Source organism: Topomyia yanbarensis, chromosome 3 (genome assembly GCF_030247195.1).
Source record: "Topomyia yanbarensis strain Yona2022 chromosome 3, ASM3024719v1, whole genome shotgun sequence".
In the NCBI taxonomy this organism is placed as follows: Eukaryota; Metazoa; Arthropoda; class Insecta; order Diptera; family Culicidae; genus Topomyia; species Topomyia yanbarensis.
Genome location: NC_080672.1, coordinates 86,045,190 through 86,061,048, shown reverse-complemented (window position 1 = coordinate 86,061,048; position 15,859 = coordinate 86,045,190). Strand labels below are relative to the sequence as shown.

At 41.7% G+C, this 15,859-nt stretch overlaps 1 protein-coding gene across 4 annotated transcripts; it reads right to left on the bottom strand.

Annotated features, from left to right (window-relative positions):
- Positions 1–1,783: 1,783 nt before the first annotated feature.
- Positions 1,784–15,741, bottom strand: LOC131688926 (sodium-dependent nutrient amino acid transporter 1-like). 4 transcript variants are annotated; one of them, XM_058973548.1, is made up of 7 exons: positions 15,138–15,741; positions 14,963–15,040; positions 3,580–3,868; positions 3,290–3,515; positions 2,862–3,233; positions 2,175–2,803; positions 1,784–2,117 (listed from the first exon to the last, which is right to left on the bottom strand). In XM_058973548.1, exons 1-7 carry the CDS (start codon positions 15,162–15,164, stop codon positions 1,864–1,866), a joined length of 1,875 nt encoding a protein of 624 aa, XP_058829531.1. In that variant the 5' UTR covers positions 15,165–15,741; the 3' UTR covers positions 1,784–1,863. The 4 variants fall into 4 exon arrangements, with proteins under 4 accessions (XP_058829531.1, XP_058829532.1, XP_058829534.1 ...); XM_058973549.1 differs by having other exon boundaries at positions 14,951–15,739; XM_058973551.1 differs by lacking the exon at positions 14,963–15,040 and having other exon boundaries at positions 15,138–15,732.
- Between the last annotated feature and the right edge of the window lie 118 nt (positions 15,742–15,859).

Below are 15,859 nucleotides of genomic sequence, written 5' to 3'. Positions count from 1 at the left end.
TAAACCGCTAACGGGGACGAGAGCTAAACGGCGACGTAGATAGATGGAGACAACAAGCAAGAGAAGAGTCGAGAGTTAAATCAAAGCTCATAGGTCGAGCCACTCCATGAACCAAGCGAGGCTCTGAGATAGAGCAGAAGAAAGAGGTGCGAAGGAAGCACAACGAACCCCCCCCCCACGAAGTAATACGATGACGTAGTTCCGTGGGGAAGAAGGGCGTAAAAAGTAAGGAATGTTTTTAGTGGTTAGGCACGAACGTGATTCGTGAGTCCCACACAGTGCCAATACACTACATGCCAGGCTTTTGAAGCTTTTTTAACCTTACTAAAAACGCATGCACACATACACACACATACAGACATTTGTCAATTTCGACGAACTGAGTCGAATGGTATATGAGACTCGGCCCTCTGGGCCTCGGTTAAAAAGTCGGTTTTCAGAGTGATTGCATATCCTTTCTTTATGAGAAAGGCAAAACATGTACAACAAAAAGCATATAAATTTCTTTGTTTTCGGTAGGAATTTTTTAACCGTCCAGTACAAATCAACAGAAATAAAACGTCGTTCAAGAAATCGGAAATCTGTCACTGCATTTCATTGCGAATTGCAACAGTTTCAAATATTCGACTGTAACCTTTTATCAAACACAGGCTTATGAATAGATTTATATCCGTCGCCAGCGCGGGGCCCCTGGCCCAGACCCAGTGCGCCCAGTGTGTTAAGACGGTACTGTATACTAGAAAACAAAATACGTGCGAAACACAAGCCCTTCTGGCTGAAGAGGAGCGTCTGATGTAAAGTGCTCAAAACGAAAGTTATTTTGTTTTACGATTTTTAAATCAAGGCAATATTAAGATTTATTTAAACATTCATTGTGCACGAAAAAAATATTTTCAGTCATACGAGCGTTCCAAGAGTAGACGTCCAACCATTTCCACGTCAAGGAGCGCCACGGCGAACGCGATAACTCTTGAAAAAATTGTCTGACTCAGGAAATTCAACAAGATTTGTAAAGCTTAGATTTGTAGTTACTCGTCGAACCAAAAAAAAAAAATAGAAATATGTGCGAATTTCGGAAAATGGCTTTATCAAAACCGAAAAATCTCATATTTTACTTTAAAATTCGCTCACCTTTCTTCAAAATAACAGGGAACAAACAAATTATTCAGTTTCCGGTGGTTCGTCGACAGGCTACATATATTGTGTATTCTCATAAAAAAGTAAATCAATTCGTTGGTTAGTTTTTCAGTTATCGTGTTCGCCAATTTGAAAAACGCGGTTTCGAGAGAAAACGCTATTAAAGGGTGCCCTACATCAAATTGCATCACGGAAAAAAACGCTGTAGAAAATAACCCATTGGGTATTTTCTCTCGAAAATTTGGGTAGAAGTAATTTAGAGTGTATGAGTTTTTCGAACATTGTTGCCGATAGATTGAAATCTGCGTGTGTTGCAGCCAATACGCGCGAGGAAAGCATGGCTGTTTAAAACAAATAAAGTTCAAATTGGCCACAATGATTGCGGGAGGCTATTCTAGAGGTTCAATACTAACAATTAAGCGGATAAAAAAGAAGTCGATTTTTTGCACACTACAACAGACGTCCTTTTTAATGTATAGGCACGTGCTCACGCCAACAATGAATCTGCCAAACAAAATAGGACATTGTTGAACTAAGCAAACTTTAATTACGTCTTAAGAAGACGAAAATATGTCCTGGGTGAACCACAATTAAGCATCTGTGCAGATAACTAGTAATAGAAAACAATAGTACAGTTGAAAGGCATCTTTATTAATTTTAATTCGAGCGTATCATTGTTATTAAAATAGCTAATGCAACAATTTGATAATACTAAAAATTTAATATCTACTTAAAAATTCTCCTGTAGACAACCTTCCACAAACTAGTATCTTCATTGTGATCTAGCAGTGCCTTATTTTTCTCAACATATAATTTATACAAACCCCTTGTAGAATCATTTTCTGGACCCCAATTTTTCGACGGTTCAGAAGCCAGTCGAATTTTCCTGATCACTCCTTTGTGCTTCTGGGTATACACCGCGTAAATACCCCAAAGTGGAAGCTGAACCACCGCAAGCCCATAAATACACCAACCAATAACTGAAATTAAAAATGATGTTTAGATTCTATTCCATTGCAGAATAATTCCTTGCCCACCATTGTACTCGAACGGAACCGCCACCGGTTCATGGTCAACCAAGCATCCAATCAGAATCATACCAACAACCGATGGGGCTACAATCGCCCAGCAAATCCGCCAAAATTTGCTCGTGTCGATGTTAAGCATGAACTGAATATCTCGGCAAATTCGATCTACTCCGTAGATCCACGCGAACGTGATCAGTTCGAAGAGTGCCAGCGTGAGTGTAACATACTTAGCACCATAATTGTCAAACACATCCAACAGATCCATCCCTCCTGGGGCCATATAGATTGTACTAAGGCAGAAACCGATGACGCTGATCGCACTGGCAACTTTCCAGTTAGGCACCGTTGGGCACTTGTCTCGGATGGCGGTAATAATGCTGGTGACGACCCCTAAGTTGCTTCCTATGCCGACTATGAACAACATCAAGAAGAACAGGATCGAGAAAAGCTGTGGAAAGTACTCGAACTTGGCGATGGCATCCGGGTAGGCTATGAATGTTAATCCCGGTCCCTGCCGAACCACGTCCTGGATGCTACCTTTGTGGGTAACATGGGCAAGGTTTCCCAACACTCCAAACACGATGCAGCCTATAATGATTGATGTTAGTGTGTCCAGCCAAGAGATGATCATGGCATCTCTGAAAAGTTAAATCTTTTTTTTTTGAAATCTTGTATTATTTAGGCACTATGACTCACCTGTAAACGTTGTTGGAAAAATGATTGAACGATGAATAAGCGATGATTCCACCGAAGCAAATCGATAGCGAGAAAAAACACTGAGTAACCGCTTCCATCCAAACGTGAGCCGTGAAAAGTTGATCCCATTTCGGCGTGAGAAAATACATGATTCCCGTACTGGCTCCCTCCAGAGTACAAGTGTGTATGAATAGTATCAAGATGATAACGTACGGAAACAGAGCTAGGAAGTAGGCTGCCTTTCCGGTGCTACGAATTCCTTTGATCAAGATAATGGCAACAATTATCCAAGAGATTAATAGACACAAGGTCAGATTAACGTCGGGAATTCCGATCCCCTGATCCAGAGGAGCCCGATGCATGACTGTTTTCCTATAATTAAATTCAAACATTTATGTTTACTTAAGAAAAACGAACGATAAACTTACGTAAAGTAGAGTTCCGCAGATACATTCAGGGTCCTCAGCTTTGGATCGCTGCTATTCAAGAATCCTCGATAATCCGAATCAATGCATCGACTCCAGGAAGTATCGCATTTGCTCCAAGGAAGCTCCGTATTGAAGGACGCTATCAGATAACGCAACGTGATGGCCAACACCGGTGTGTAGTAGGTCATAACAACGAACATTGCCAGAGATTGGCCAATGCCAACTCCTGAAAAGACGGTTGAGATAATGGTAAAATATAGTAGTTCAAAGATTCCACCAAATCATGCAACCTCTCATTATTGGTGCCAGATCGTAGATCTTCACGCAACCACTGCTGCAAAACTGTCCCATCACCATCTCCAGATAGTAGATCGGTCGTCCAATCACAAACAGGACCACCAGGTATGGGATGAGAAATGCTCCGCCTCCATTTTGCAGTGCAGTGTACGGAAACTTCCAAATGTTACCGAACCCAACGGAGTAGGCTATGCAGGATAGCATAAACTCTACACCTTTGCCCCACTTCTCCCGTACCGGGACATTCGGAAGGGCAACGGTGACGGCGATTCCGTTTGCTTGCTGGAATTATAAAAGATAAAATTTTACCACCAACAACTGGGTTGAAATCTAGTGAGTATGTCTGGGTGTTGGTCATAAAGATTAGTAATCGAGTTAATGAACTGTATTTAGACCAAGGAACGCAAAGCGTAAAATTATTGTACGTCTTAGTAGGCGTTAATTTTATGGTAAGATGTAAATTGCATGAACACAGTGAACGAAACGAAGTGTGTTGTACAGGAAACGTTTTAATTACACGTCAAAGATTGATTTACAATCTGCAAAGAGTGAATTAGTTTCCTGGCATATTGCCTGATAATCGCGTGAAGTGAAAACCGTGACGAATTTGTACGCTTTTTGCTGCATTTCTAGGGTGGTCTACGAAGATTTCATTCGTCGAACTATGACTCAGTGTTTTAATAACTTTATTAAAGACAGTGCACAGTGGTCCAGAATGCAAATTTTGTAGGAATTTTAACTTTTTGATAAAACTAAATGACTTAGCCTTACAATATGTTTAGAAAAGTCGTTGTACTTTGGAAGGGCCTTTTTTCGTTTAAACAGAAGCAAGATTTAAAATTGAACTTTCTAACGGATCAAGATAGAACTTGACTGTCTTCGATGAAGTTGTAGAGGAACACATTTTAGACAATTTTACTGAAGAAACTTCATCGCACGAGAAATTCAAATGTAAGCTTTAGGGTGTTTTTTAAAAAGTGCTTTTATTTCTATAACTTTAAGACTTTATTTTACACTAAAGTTCCTTTTGGACAAATTCACAATTATTTTAGGGCGCATAATTTGCTTTAAAACACCAACTACTATTTTTTATCGTTTCAAAGTTATGAGAAGTTTTATCATAAATTAAACTATTTCAAATAGTATTATCTTCGATTTGGGCGCTTAATTTCATATGTGAACGGACGGTTTAGTCTATATTTCCGGAATCATATAAGCGATCCGTGCGAAATTTTATGGATATCTGTGGAGATAATATAGCTATCATTTGGGACTAAATTTGTGAAAATCGACTCAACCATTTCCGAGAAACTGATATGAGTTTGCCAGTTTTGAAAGATGGCCGCTTTTCCCGGGTACTTCCGGAACCGTCTATGGTGGTCAATGTAGTCAACGAAAGTTTGTTTGGCCGTCGGTGACCTAGAACTGCAAATTTAAGTTGTTTGAGAGACATTTTAGCGAAATTTTTACCTTTTTTGCTTTCATCGGAGTATCGGTTTGAATCACAATTTGCTATGTGACCGCACGCCACAACCCGTAACTCCGGAACCGGACGTCGGTTCGGGATGAAATTTAATAGCCATTTACGGGAACGCAACATCTTTCATTTGAGACTAAGTTTGGTTGAATCGGTCTAGCCATCTCCGAGAAACCGATGTGACTGTTATTCTGAATTAGGATACTTCCACCGGGGCTTCCGGAACCGATGATGGTGGTCAATGTGACCAAAAAGACTTTGAATGGCTGTTAGTGACCTAGTACTACAAATCGAAGCAGTTGTGGTCACATTTTGGAAAATTTTTCACCATTATACATTCATTGCAGAATTTATTAACCCTTAAAGGCGCAAACCGATTTTTTTCAAATTTTCTGAAAATTGTCTTACAGCTTTAGTACGTTGCTATGATAATTTTGAGATGGTTTTCGAAATGTTGTTTTAAAACAACATTGCGCATTTAAGGGTTAAAATCGACATTTTCTACGTGATCGTGCTCATCACCCTGTAATTCCGGAACCGGAAGTCGGATCCATCAGAAATTTAATAGCAGCCTATGGGAGCGTTGTATTTTTCAGTTGAGACTTAGTTTGTCAAAATCGGTTCAGCCATCTCTGAGAAAAATGAGTGACATTTTTGGTCACATACACACAGACGCACATACACACACATACATACATACACACATACATACACACGCACAGACATTTGCCGAACTCGACGAACTGAATCGAATGGTATATATCACTCGGCCCTCCGGGCCTCCGTTAAAAAGTTGGAATTCAGAGCAATTGCAATACCTTTCTATTGAGAAAGGCAAAAACCAAATTTTAATATAACTTTGGCAGTCTTCATTTTTTTTCAACATATCTTTAAGTAGTCTTTCAGAACTTTTGAAGACAGACATTTCCTTCGAATTCTTCAAAACTGTAGCTTTTATTATTGAAAAGATATAAGTACTCATAATATCAAAAATAGATGAAGTTTTGGTCAATCCGCTTGACCCAAAGTTTCAAATAATTGCCAAAAAATGTTTTGTTTACGCTGAAACCCTTCCCTCCCTTAAGGGGGGATTATCATATAAATGGTCAAAATTATGTAAAAAAGACGCCGGCGGTAAAACATGCGAGCCTGCCTAGTCCTAGTTTTCCATTCTAAGTTTATAACTAATTTGCTCTAGAATACCTATCCGTCTTTCAATTTCATTGCTTTCGTTTCTCTTAGTCTTAAAATTTGCCGAAAATAGCCAGCAAAATCGATACAGTATAATCTTGCGGCTAAATGGATTACAAAAACGAACATCGGTATCGGGAGCAATCTACCGCCGGGGAATTCACGGTAGGGTAGATTCGCCGCCTTGGAATATCCGACAGAATCGTAACGAAAATGGGAGATAATTGGCTCACGAAGCAAACACCGATACCGAGAGAGATTCCATTGCTGGGGAACTCTCAGTCGGAGTAGGATAATATCCGAGTTGATATAAATGGCTCAAGGAAGCGGGGAGCTAAATGGCTCAAGGAAGCGGGCATCGGTGTCGGGAGAAATTCTGCCGTCGGGGAACTATCGGTCGGAGTAGGGTGAGTTCTCCGTTGGGCACTATCCAAGTAGATCATGATAAGGCCGGGAGCTGAATAACTCACGGAAACATAAGCTGGAATCAACATCTAAACGGCTCACGGGGACGAGAGCTAAATGGCGACATAAGAGATGGAGACAAGAAGCAAGAGAAGAGTCGATAGTTAAATCAGAGCTCAAAGGTCGAGCCATTTCATGAACCAAGTAGGCCACCGATATAGACCAGAAGAAAGGGGTGCGATGAAACAACGAGCCCCTCTCTCACGAAGTAATACCTTGACGTAGATTTGTGGTGAAGAAGGGCGTTAAAAAGTAAAGAGTGTTTTTAGTGGTTAGGCACGAACGTGAGTCGCGAGTCCTGCACAGTGCCAATACACTACAGACCAGGCTTTTGAAGCCTTTCAAGCCTTATTCTAAAAAAGAGAGTCTACGTACCAGCAAACCATGTCGAAATCGAAAGCGTGGTTACCGATTTGAGCTTAAATTGCGCAGATCAGCTGCAAAACGGGGTCAATTGTTTGAAAAACCCCATGTTACAGCCAGTGAAGATACTGGACTGCAAATGATTGCATTAAGCATCAGTCGCAGCTGATGGGAAGAGGATCTATGTCAACCTTGAGTCATATCGCGTGACCCTCACCGGGTCTGTTCTACTTAATTATCTTCTCTTTGGCAAGGTTCGTTTAATTGTTCGTCTTTTTGTGCCGCAGGTCATAAATTGCATTACAGTGGACTTGAACAATTGGACAATTGGGACATATAGCTTTACGTTGTAACAAAAAGGTTCGTTGCGAAAAATGTAGTGGGAGTTAACGGTATGATTCCTGTGAAAGGGATGTCGAATAGTGATTTACGGTGGGGAAACATATCCACATGATCTCTCGACATGGCCTGCGCACAAACAGCGCTAGAAGAAACAGAAGCGTTTCCTTCAGGGACACTATAAGCAATCTTTTGCAGGAAGTGCTAATGAGAGCTACGTCGTCGACCACTACAAATATATACTAATTTGAATACTGACGAATGGGGCTTCTTCAGCTGTGCCTAGAAACAATGGAAAGCGGAGAAACATCTTCTATCCTAAACATCGCTGTAAAGGCCAGAATGCGTCCCTTCAAGGTCTTTCAAAAATAACAGCTGGCGGCAGTACTGGTACAACATCGAAGCAAGTAGCTCCTGGTTTTGGAAATCTGTGTGTAAAAAAGGAGTTATCGGCACTTCCTAGGATATTAAAAACTCCAAGTGTTTCGTATATCGCAGTCGGAGAAAGAAATCTGCGCTGGATTAATATGTTATACAGTGTTTTTCACAGCTTTCAGTACTCCTAACCCTGTTAAAGTTGTCTGAAAAACGGCCCCTTCTTACAGCTATTGTATCTTTCGATGGCTAATACATCGAACGAGGTGACGGATTTAATCACTATTTTACAGTGAAATTGTAGAAGTATTATCCATAAAAGCGACTCAGCTTCCACGATTTTAATATTATTCACTTGGATCAAGAGGACACTTATAGAGACACTTATGGAGGAGTTCTCTTGGGGATCAAAAAGTGCTACTCTTTCAATTGAATCGATCTTTTTTCGACAACAGGCATTAAAATTGTCACTTGTCAGATTAGAATTAAAGGATAATAGGAGTTGCTTGGGAAATGGTAAGTAGGAATTCGTACCAAGCCGACTCTATTTCGAACAAATCTAGCTCTCTTATCATGTAACAACATAGCCCCGGGGCCAAACAGAATCGAAATCAATTTGTCGAAACATCTGCCAGATTCTGACCAAAAACGATGTTAACTTTATTTAAGAAGTTCTTAGAGGGTAACATTGTATTTTATGACAAGGGCTAAGTGAAGGTCATTACCATTTCAAAACCAGCCTCCGATCACAATTCGTATCGGCTGATTGCACTGCTATCTTGCATCTGAAAATTGTTCTAGTAAATAATTCTCTTTTGTTTCGACTATTGGGTCGGAAACAATGTTTGCAAAGAGCAGATGCCTGCCGCGCTCGTAGATTCCAAGGGGACTTTTAATTCAGCTTCTATTAATGTTCTGTCGGAGAAAATGCGCCTTACCTGTTTTAAAAAAATTCTGTGCAATTTGTTGTCTGAAAAGCACTTGTATTTTTCGTATGGCAGTTCAATAGCTATATGGATCTTCCCCAGAGCTCATGTCTAAGTCCGCTTCTGTACAACTTTAACGAGAGTGACAGTTATGAATATGTTGTCAATTCGTTCACACTAAAGTAACTTGCAGATGACGGGTGGTCTCGGTTGATGTACATAAAGCTTCCGATTTGCAGAAACCATTGCAAAATACTTTGGGCAATTTGGCTACGTAGGGCTCTTCAGCTGGCTAATGAGTTCTCCACGGGGAAAACTGAGCTGATCGTTGTTTCTAGAAAGCGTGAACAAGCGCAACTTCTGCTCCTATTGATGCGTGAAACAATTTTTAAAATAGATTTAGAGAAGTCTACAGTAGTAAATTGTCTTGGACTTAAGGGTCAAATCTCGACATGTTCGCTGGTATTGTTATGCGAAGATAGAGAAAGGCTATTCTAACACAAAATTGTTGCATTCCAGAGTTTGTCGCTTAACGAATTATCAGGATGACGAAATAACCATGGACATTTTTTTCAAGCGAGTGTAGAGTATGCTGAAAAAGTCAGTAGTTAGCTATCTTCATCCGCGTCTCTTATAACCTATTTTTATAATTTGATTTATCGACAGTGCTATCTTTCAAAATGAGCCACCTTGGTATGCTGACTATTTTTCCGATCTTATTTTATTGCTAATAAGTAATAGTCTTCATTAAATAATTTTTAAAATTGCACAATGCACATATATTGCCACATGTAATTTGAAATGTTTGTTGATTTGATGGCATTGTAAGGGAACGGGCTGTTATTTCTTTGGACTGAGCAAAGTAATTTTTTGTTTGTTGTGTGTTTTTTGACCAAGTAAGGAACTATACTACAAGCAGCCTTGTTATTAGCTCACACAATGTGCACAAAGAGTGCAATTCACGATGAAAAAAGAGCGACACAAAAACACACACAAAAAGAGAAAGATCTGTGCACCAAGAGCTGCAGAATTTCGCACAAAGAATAACCTTGAAGAGCCACTTTGTTGTGCCTCCCCTCACTGGCAAGCAGGTAGGAAGGCGAATCAAACTACAATTCAGATAAAGATTGATAGGAAGAACGTTTTTAAAATGTATCTTGGTTGCCTTCTTTGCTTTCGTGTGCGTGGGACCAAGATTCACACTAAAGAGCCTCTTTTTTCTGCTCTTTGAGGTGTGCAGCCATGGAGTAGAATGCACATATGGGAGCAAAACACATCGGAGCTAAGAGGTTTATTGTAAAAGAGAAAAGCGGTGGCTCGCATGGAAAGTGCAAAAAGTGTTTTTATTCTTCTCTTTATTTGCTCTGAGGTGCATTACATCTCTGACTACAAGGCATTTAATATGCGTAGGGAATACGTATGATCTTGTCAGGGTGGAATGATGACGTTAAATCATGTATGAAGGTTGAGAATTGTTACCAATTTGTGTCAGTTATTTCAACACAAAGAACAATGCTTTATTGACGTATTAATTGCTTTGCTTTTAGTCCATTAAATCATGTTTATTATATTATTTATTCTCGTTATATTGTATTGATTATTAATAGCCATTTTTGCTACACCGATGCAACATATAGCATATGGCGTCGTGCCATAAAATATTGTTCGATCAGTACAGCAAACTCCTACTCTCACAGATGTGAAAACTATTTGCACGAGTTCTTACAAGCACGCAATGATGTGTAAAGGTTCCGCTGCTGCTGCTTAGTTAGTTTCTGGATGACCGTCGAGAAGAGCACACGCAAATATACCTCCTTGGTTGTTACTAAAAGTCGTGATATTACCAGGTGAAATTAATTCCATCGCAAGAATGGTTCCCTCTAGGATACTTCAGGATACCGTCTATCGAATCATTGCACACTTTCCGTTGATCGTCACAAATTGGTGGCGTGACCGGGATTGATTGCTGTATGCGATCACGCTCTGCAGCGCCTTCGGAAGTCTGTGGGACGCCAAGCCAAGGCGCTGAAGCGGCATTGTGTGGCATCCTCCATCGGGTTTGGCAACCTATGTACCTCGAGGAGATTTCTGCTAGCCGGGCTGCAGATAATTAAATACAAATCAAATATTTTACTGGTATCAGGTTAGTAGCAGTTCAATTCCTTTCTGATTTCCGCTGGTGCGCTCTAGATGGCGCTTTTCCATATTTTTCGAGTTCCACCATCCATTTCCACTGTCCATGATCCACGAGGGTTAAGATAGGTTCCGGCTACCGTTTCGGATGGAATTTGGTTCAAACCATCGGTTGGTCTTCAGCATCGGGCTACCAAGGCAGTTTTCTCAATCCAGAAGGCCAGTCTTTCATGCACCAAGGCCGAAAAAGGCTGCTGTTCCTCATCTCACTGAACCAGGGGGCTAGCTGTAATTCTCCGATTACCGTTCTGATTCTCTATTTGCATTTGCTGCTCATTTCCTTTTCGCACTGGTGGTGAGCACCAACCGTCAGCTAGATCGCCTGATCTGCATCGGTTAGAGCTTCTGATCGCAAGTAGATTGCCGTTGACTAATAATAATTTTCAAGGTGCATTTAGGGGTTTTAATCTTCATCCCAGAGCTACTGACGTCAATTATTACCAGAAAATCTACGTTCTGCATCTGTATACATCCACAACGCTGGTTACGTCAGCGACTTCCTAAATGGACGACCAGCGGAGACATCAGCTAGCCGATGCTTCGACGTACGGCACTTCTTGCTTCACCCAGAAGAGCGGAAATATTTTTGGCGGCCTTCCAGGAGTAACGAGACAGGCTCGATGTTGTAAATCCGAGCAATAAGCTGGACGCGATCCGGCAGTACCTCGAAGACATCCAAGTGGTTCTTGAAGGCATCGAGGAAACGAGTCAAGGTATATACCCACATTCGCTCTGCCTTTGAAGAGCAATTCTATAAACTAAGGGCTGGTCTGCCTTTAAAACTATCTCCGTCTATTCCTGCTGGCAGTGCTCCTTATCATACCCCTCTACATTTTCCTCCAGTCTTAAGGATCTGAAACTGCCGACGATCACTTTGCTTGAATTCAATGGAGAATTCAACCAGATGTTGGCTTTCCACGACCTGTTCCTCGCTTTGATCCATATGAATCGGGATGTTCCGGAGATTCAGAAGTTCCACTACCTCCAATCAGCGGCAACGGGCGAAATCCCTCAGATAATCGAGACGTTCGCGATCAGTGCCACCATTTATTCATTGGTTTGGCAGGCATTGGTCGGAAGGTATGCGATTGAGTACCTTCTGAAGAAACGACACTTACAGCCGACACTGTAGGACCAATGGAAAGGAAGAGACTATAACTTCGTTGCATGGGATCCTCGACGAGTTTTAGCGGCATACCAAATCCTGCGCCAGTTTATGAAACCAGTGGACGGTTGGGGCACAATACTGGAATATTTGCTGTACATTCGCATTACCGATGATACTCTCGAGACGGGGGAGGATCATGCATCGAATATTGAGACGCCGAGTCATGAAGCATTTATTAAGTTCCTGCATCGACGCATCCGTGTTCTGGAATTCATTTCGGTGAATCACGTTCAACCTTCATCACAGTACGTCATGTTCTCTCGTGTTTCGGCCACGCGCAAGTCCTCCCAGATGAAATTGTCGCCCGGCACAGCAGTCGATAGTCCAGGCTAGTGCTACGCTTGCGAACAGCGCCTTCGGTTAGTAAAGTGCGCAAGGTTCGAGAAAATGAATTCAACTGATCACCTTTCCCTGATCAATTCAAATCGGCTGTGTTTGAACTGTTTAAAAGTGATCATTTTTCAATGCAATGTTTTTTAAAATATACCTGCAGGCAGTGCAGGGCCCTCTCTCTCTCCGACTAGGCTTCATCCTGTACTGGCAATGTCTCCCGAACGTCGACCAACGTGAGTGTAGGCAGGTGACGAGTCGACATCTCCCGTACTCCCTTTCATCCAGAAATTCAGCAGAATTTGCTGTAGTCTACTACTGCAAGGCACTGACAGCCTGAACGTACTTATGCGGACAGCGGTTGATTATTATGGTAAGGAGTATATCGCAAGTGCGATTTTGGATTGCGTTTCTCAACCAAATCTGATTATCTATAAGATGGTTTAACTGCTAAGACTCAAGCGAAACCTACCCATTGTCATCGTTCAAGGGATCGGTGAGCAATCGTGAAACGCTAGAGAATCAGCTCATGTCCAGATCCGGTCTCGGAAGCAGGTTTTTTTGCGAATGAAAAGTTTTTGAAGCTTTCAAAAGTAACTCCTGATCTACCCGTCTACGATATTCCAGTGGACTGTTGGAAACTTCCATGAAATCTGTTCCTGGGGGACACCCAATTCCATTAACGTCCGCCAATAGACATGATCAAGCATTTCCTCTCATTCTTTCAGGCGGCAAATAGGATTCAACTACCCAATTCTCTTCCGATGCTTGTCGATAGCGTGATAGTGTTAGTTTCTGGCGCAGTTGGTAAAGTCCATCCAGCTAAACAGAATCCTCCCTATAGCATCATAGCCATTTCCTTATTGACGCTTGAAGAGAGCGTCTAACAGTTTAGGAGGATTAAATAGCTGCAATTCTGGTCCGCTTATTCACCGGAATAAAGACGATGTGAAAAATATTTTTATCTACCACAACAGAGGGACGATACATGGTTCGATGATCTGATTGGAGATGCCAAACCGACGGCACTCCATCGGTTCCTCCTCCTGGAAAAACGACTCGCAAATGAATACCACAAGCTTATGGAAGAATGTCTCTCCCTTGGACATATGCAGTATGTTCGACAGGACATAGTGAACGGTAGTGAAGAAAACCAACACAATGACGAGAGTACGTGTGCTCTTCGTGCATCGGCCAAGACTTCTACCAGCTCATCCCTTACCGAAGCTCTGCTAGTGGGCCCTGTGGTGCTAGACGATCTCCTATTAACCATCATCTGATTCCGGACATTCCTGTGGCGTTGGTAAGTGACATCTCCAAAATGCACTGGCAAGTTTTGCTACATCCCAACGATGCACCTTACCAGAGAATTCCGTGGCGATTTGACCCGACAAATTCAATCCAATGCTATGAATTGTTGACTATTAAGTATGGCTTGAGCCCATCGTTCTTTCTCGCCACACGCTTTCTACAGCAGCTGGCTACCGATGAAGGCGATTCCTATCTGCTGGCTAGACCCGCTCTTCGGTAAAGTTTTTGCGCATATAGATGACTTCATCGGAGGAACACAGTCAATTACGGAACCAAGCCAGTTTAGGACAGAAGTTAGCGAACTCCTGGCGAAAGGAAACCTGGGCCTGGTGTCGTTCCTGGGAACCTGAGCCTGGTATCATTCGATTCGACTTCTGCTTGGGATGATGAGATACCGGATAATATAGCAACGTTTTGGGAGAAGTATGTGTAAGTTTTCCGATGCTTCGGAATCGGAAGACTATGTACGGTGCATACCAGATGTATCGATTCTCCTGAACAAATTCGAGTTCAACTCCTAGCTTCCATTTTCCGAGTCGCTCCATCGAAGAAAATTACACTACCTCGTCTAAAACTGTGTGCTGCGGACATTGCAGCAGCCAAATTATACTCTCAGATCGTCGATGCGCTCCAAATTTCCATAGGGGGCCTTTCATAAATTATGTAACGCAAAATTTGCACAAAATTGACTCCCCTCCGCTTATGTAACAAATTGTCACAAATTTCCATACCACATCCACCCTCGCCCTCTAGTACGTAATCAAATCCTAAAAAAAATCCTCTAGTAAAAACATGTTATGTAACGTTCTAGCGTCCTTCTTGCTTTTCTTGAAGTAAATATTCGGGTCCGTAGAAGTGGGATTCAGTGGATACTCTAAACTAAAGATGCGAGGGAATTTCAAACCAAGCAGAAGAGAAAATTCTTTGCGAATGCATGCGAGCTATGTCATCTAGACCAACGATTCTCAGCCTGGGATTCGCGGACCTCGTAGGGCTCGTGAAACAGTTGCTGGGGATCCGCGACGTGAAATATCATTTCCGAATGGATATGTCTAGCATGCTCTCATAACATATTGAAAATGGTATATAGTAGTATACATAATCGACAACCCGAGCTAATTTTGAAGGTAGTATCAGTAGTACAAAAAGGTTGAGAACCGCTGGTCTAGACAAACTACCGGAGCAATACTATATTCAAACCACACACATTCACCATTTTCATTTACACTTTTTTTTACCTCCTCGGCCAACAACGTCAATTCAGACGGCGATGTGCCCAATTTGATTTCATTCATCGACAGTGTCATGTCCAAGTTCTATTTCGATATCGGTAAACCAAAGTCCAAAAATATTCATCAAAAATAGATTTAGATTCTCAACTAGTTAATGATACACGGCGGTTATTGTACGTACTAACACAAAAATCAGCAGTTTGAACATTTCACTTCCAAACCACAGTTTGAAATTTTAATTGAGAAAATATTTGGCTCGTGTCCAGAAGCCGTCTCAGTTGCTTCCGCCCGGTCTGACGCAGCTGGATAAAGGCGATTAGCTCGGCACGTGTGTCACTTCTATAACGAACTGAAATGTTTTGGTTTTGATCTATCTTCATAACCCCACATAATTGGTTAATTTCTTCGAGTCAACTGGCAGACTTGTCAATCGTTTCACGTGTGCTGATGAATGCGGCGATTTGATTTACAGTGAAACGAATCGATGAAAACAAATTTTTCAAACACTGAGCTGCGTACACTAAGCCCATTGATGATGCTTTTGTTGTTCTTTCCGCAGGAGTCCTTTCTCGGATTGTTCTCCATTCCACAGATTCGTTAACTGATTGGTATCGTACAATCCTGCACATTATACAATATCTAACACATTGTAACGCTTTCCTTTGTTCACACGATTAAACTGACTGATTCGACAGTTTGGAACCGGTTGATCGCGACGAACAAATATAACTGACCGATGGCCGGCAATCGCTTCAGGGCGAAGGAGTTCGATACTATCCTGAAGCGGCGTATTATCTATTAGATGTTCACGAGTGACTAGCCGCTCTTTATTGTGGGTGATCTATAGCGCATGTGCAGTGCATGCACCAGTCGAAGATTGATTTCAGACGGAATATCTTGATC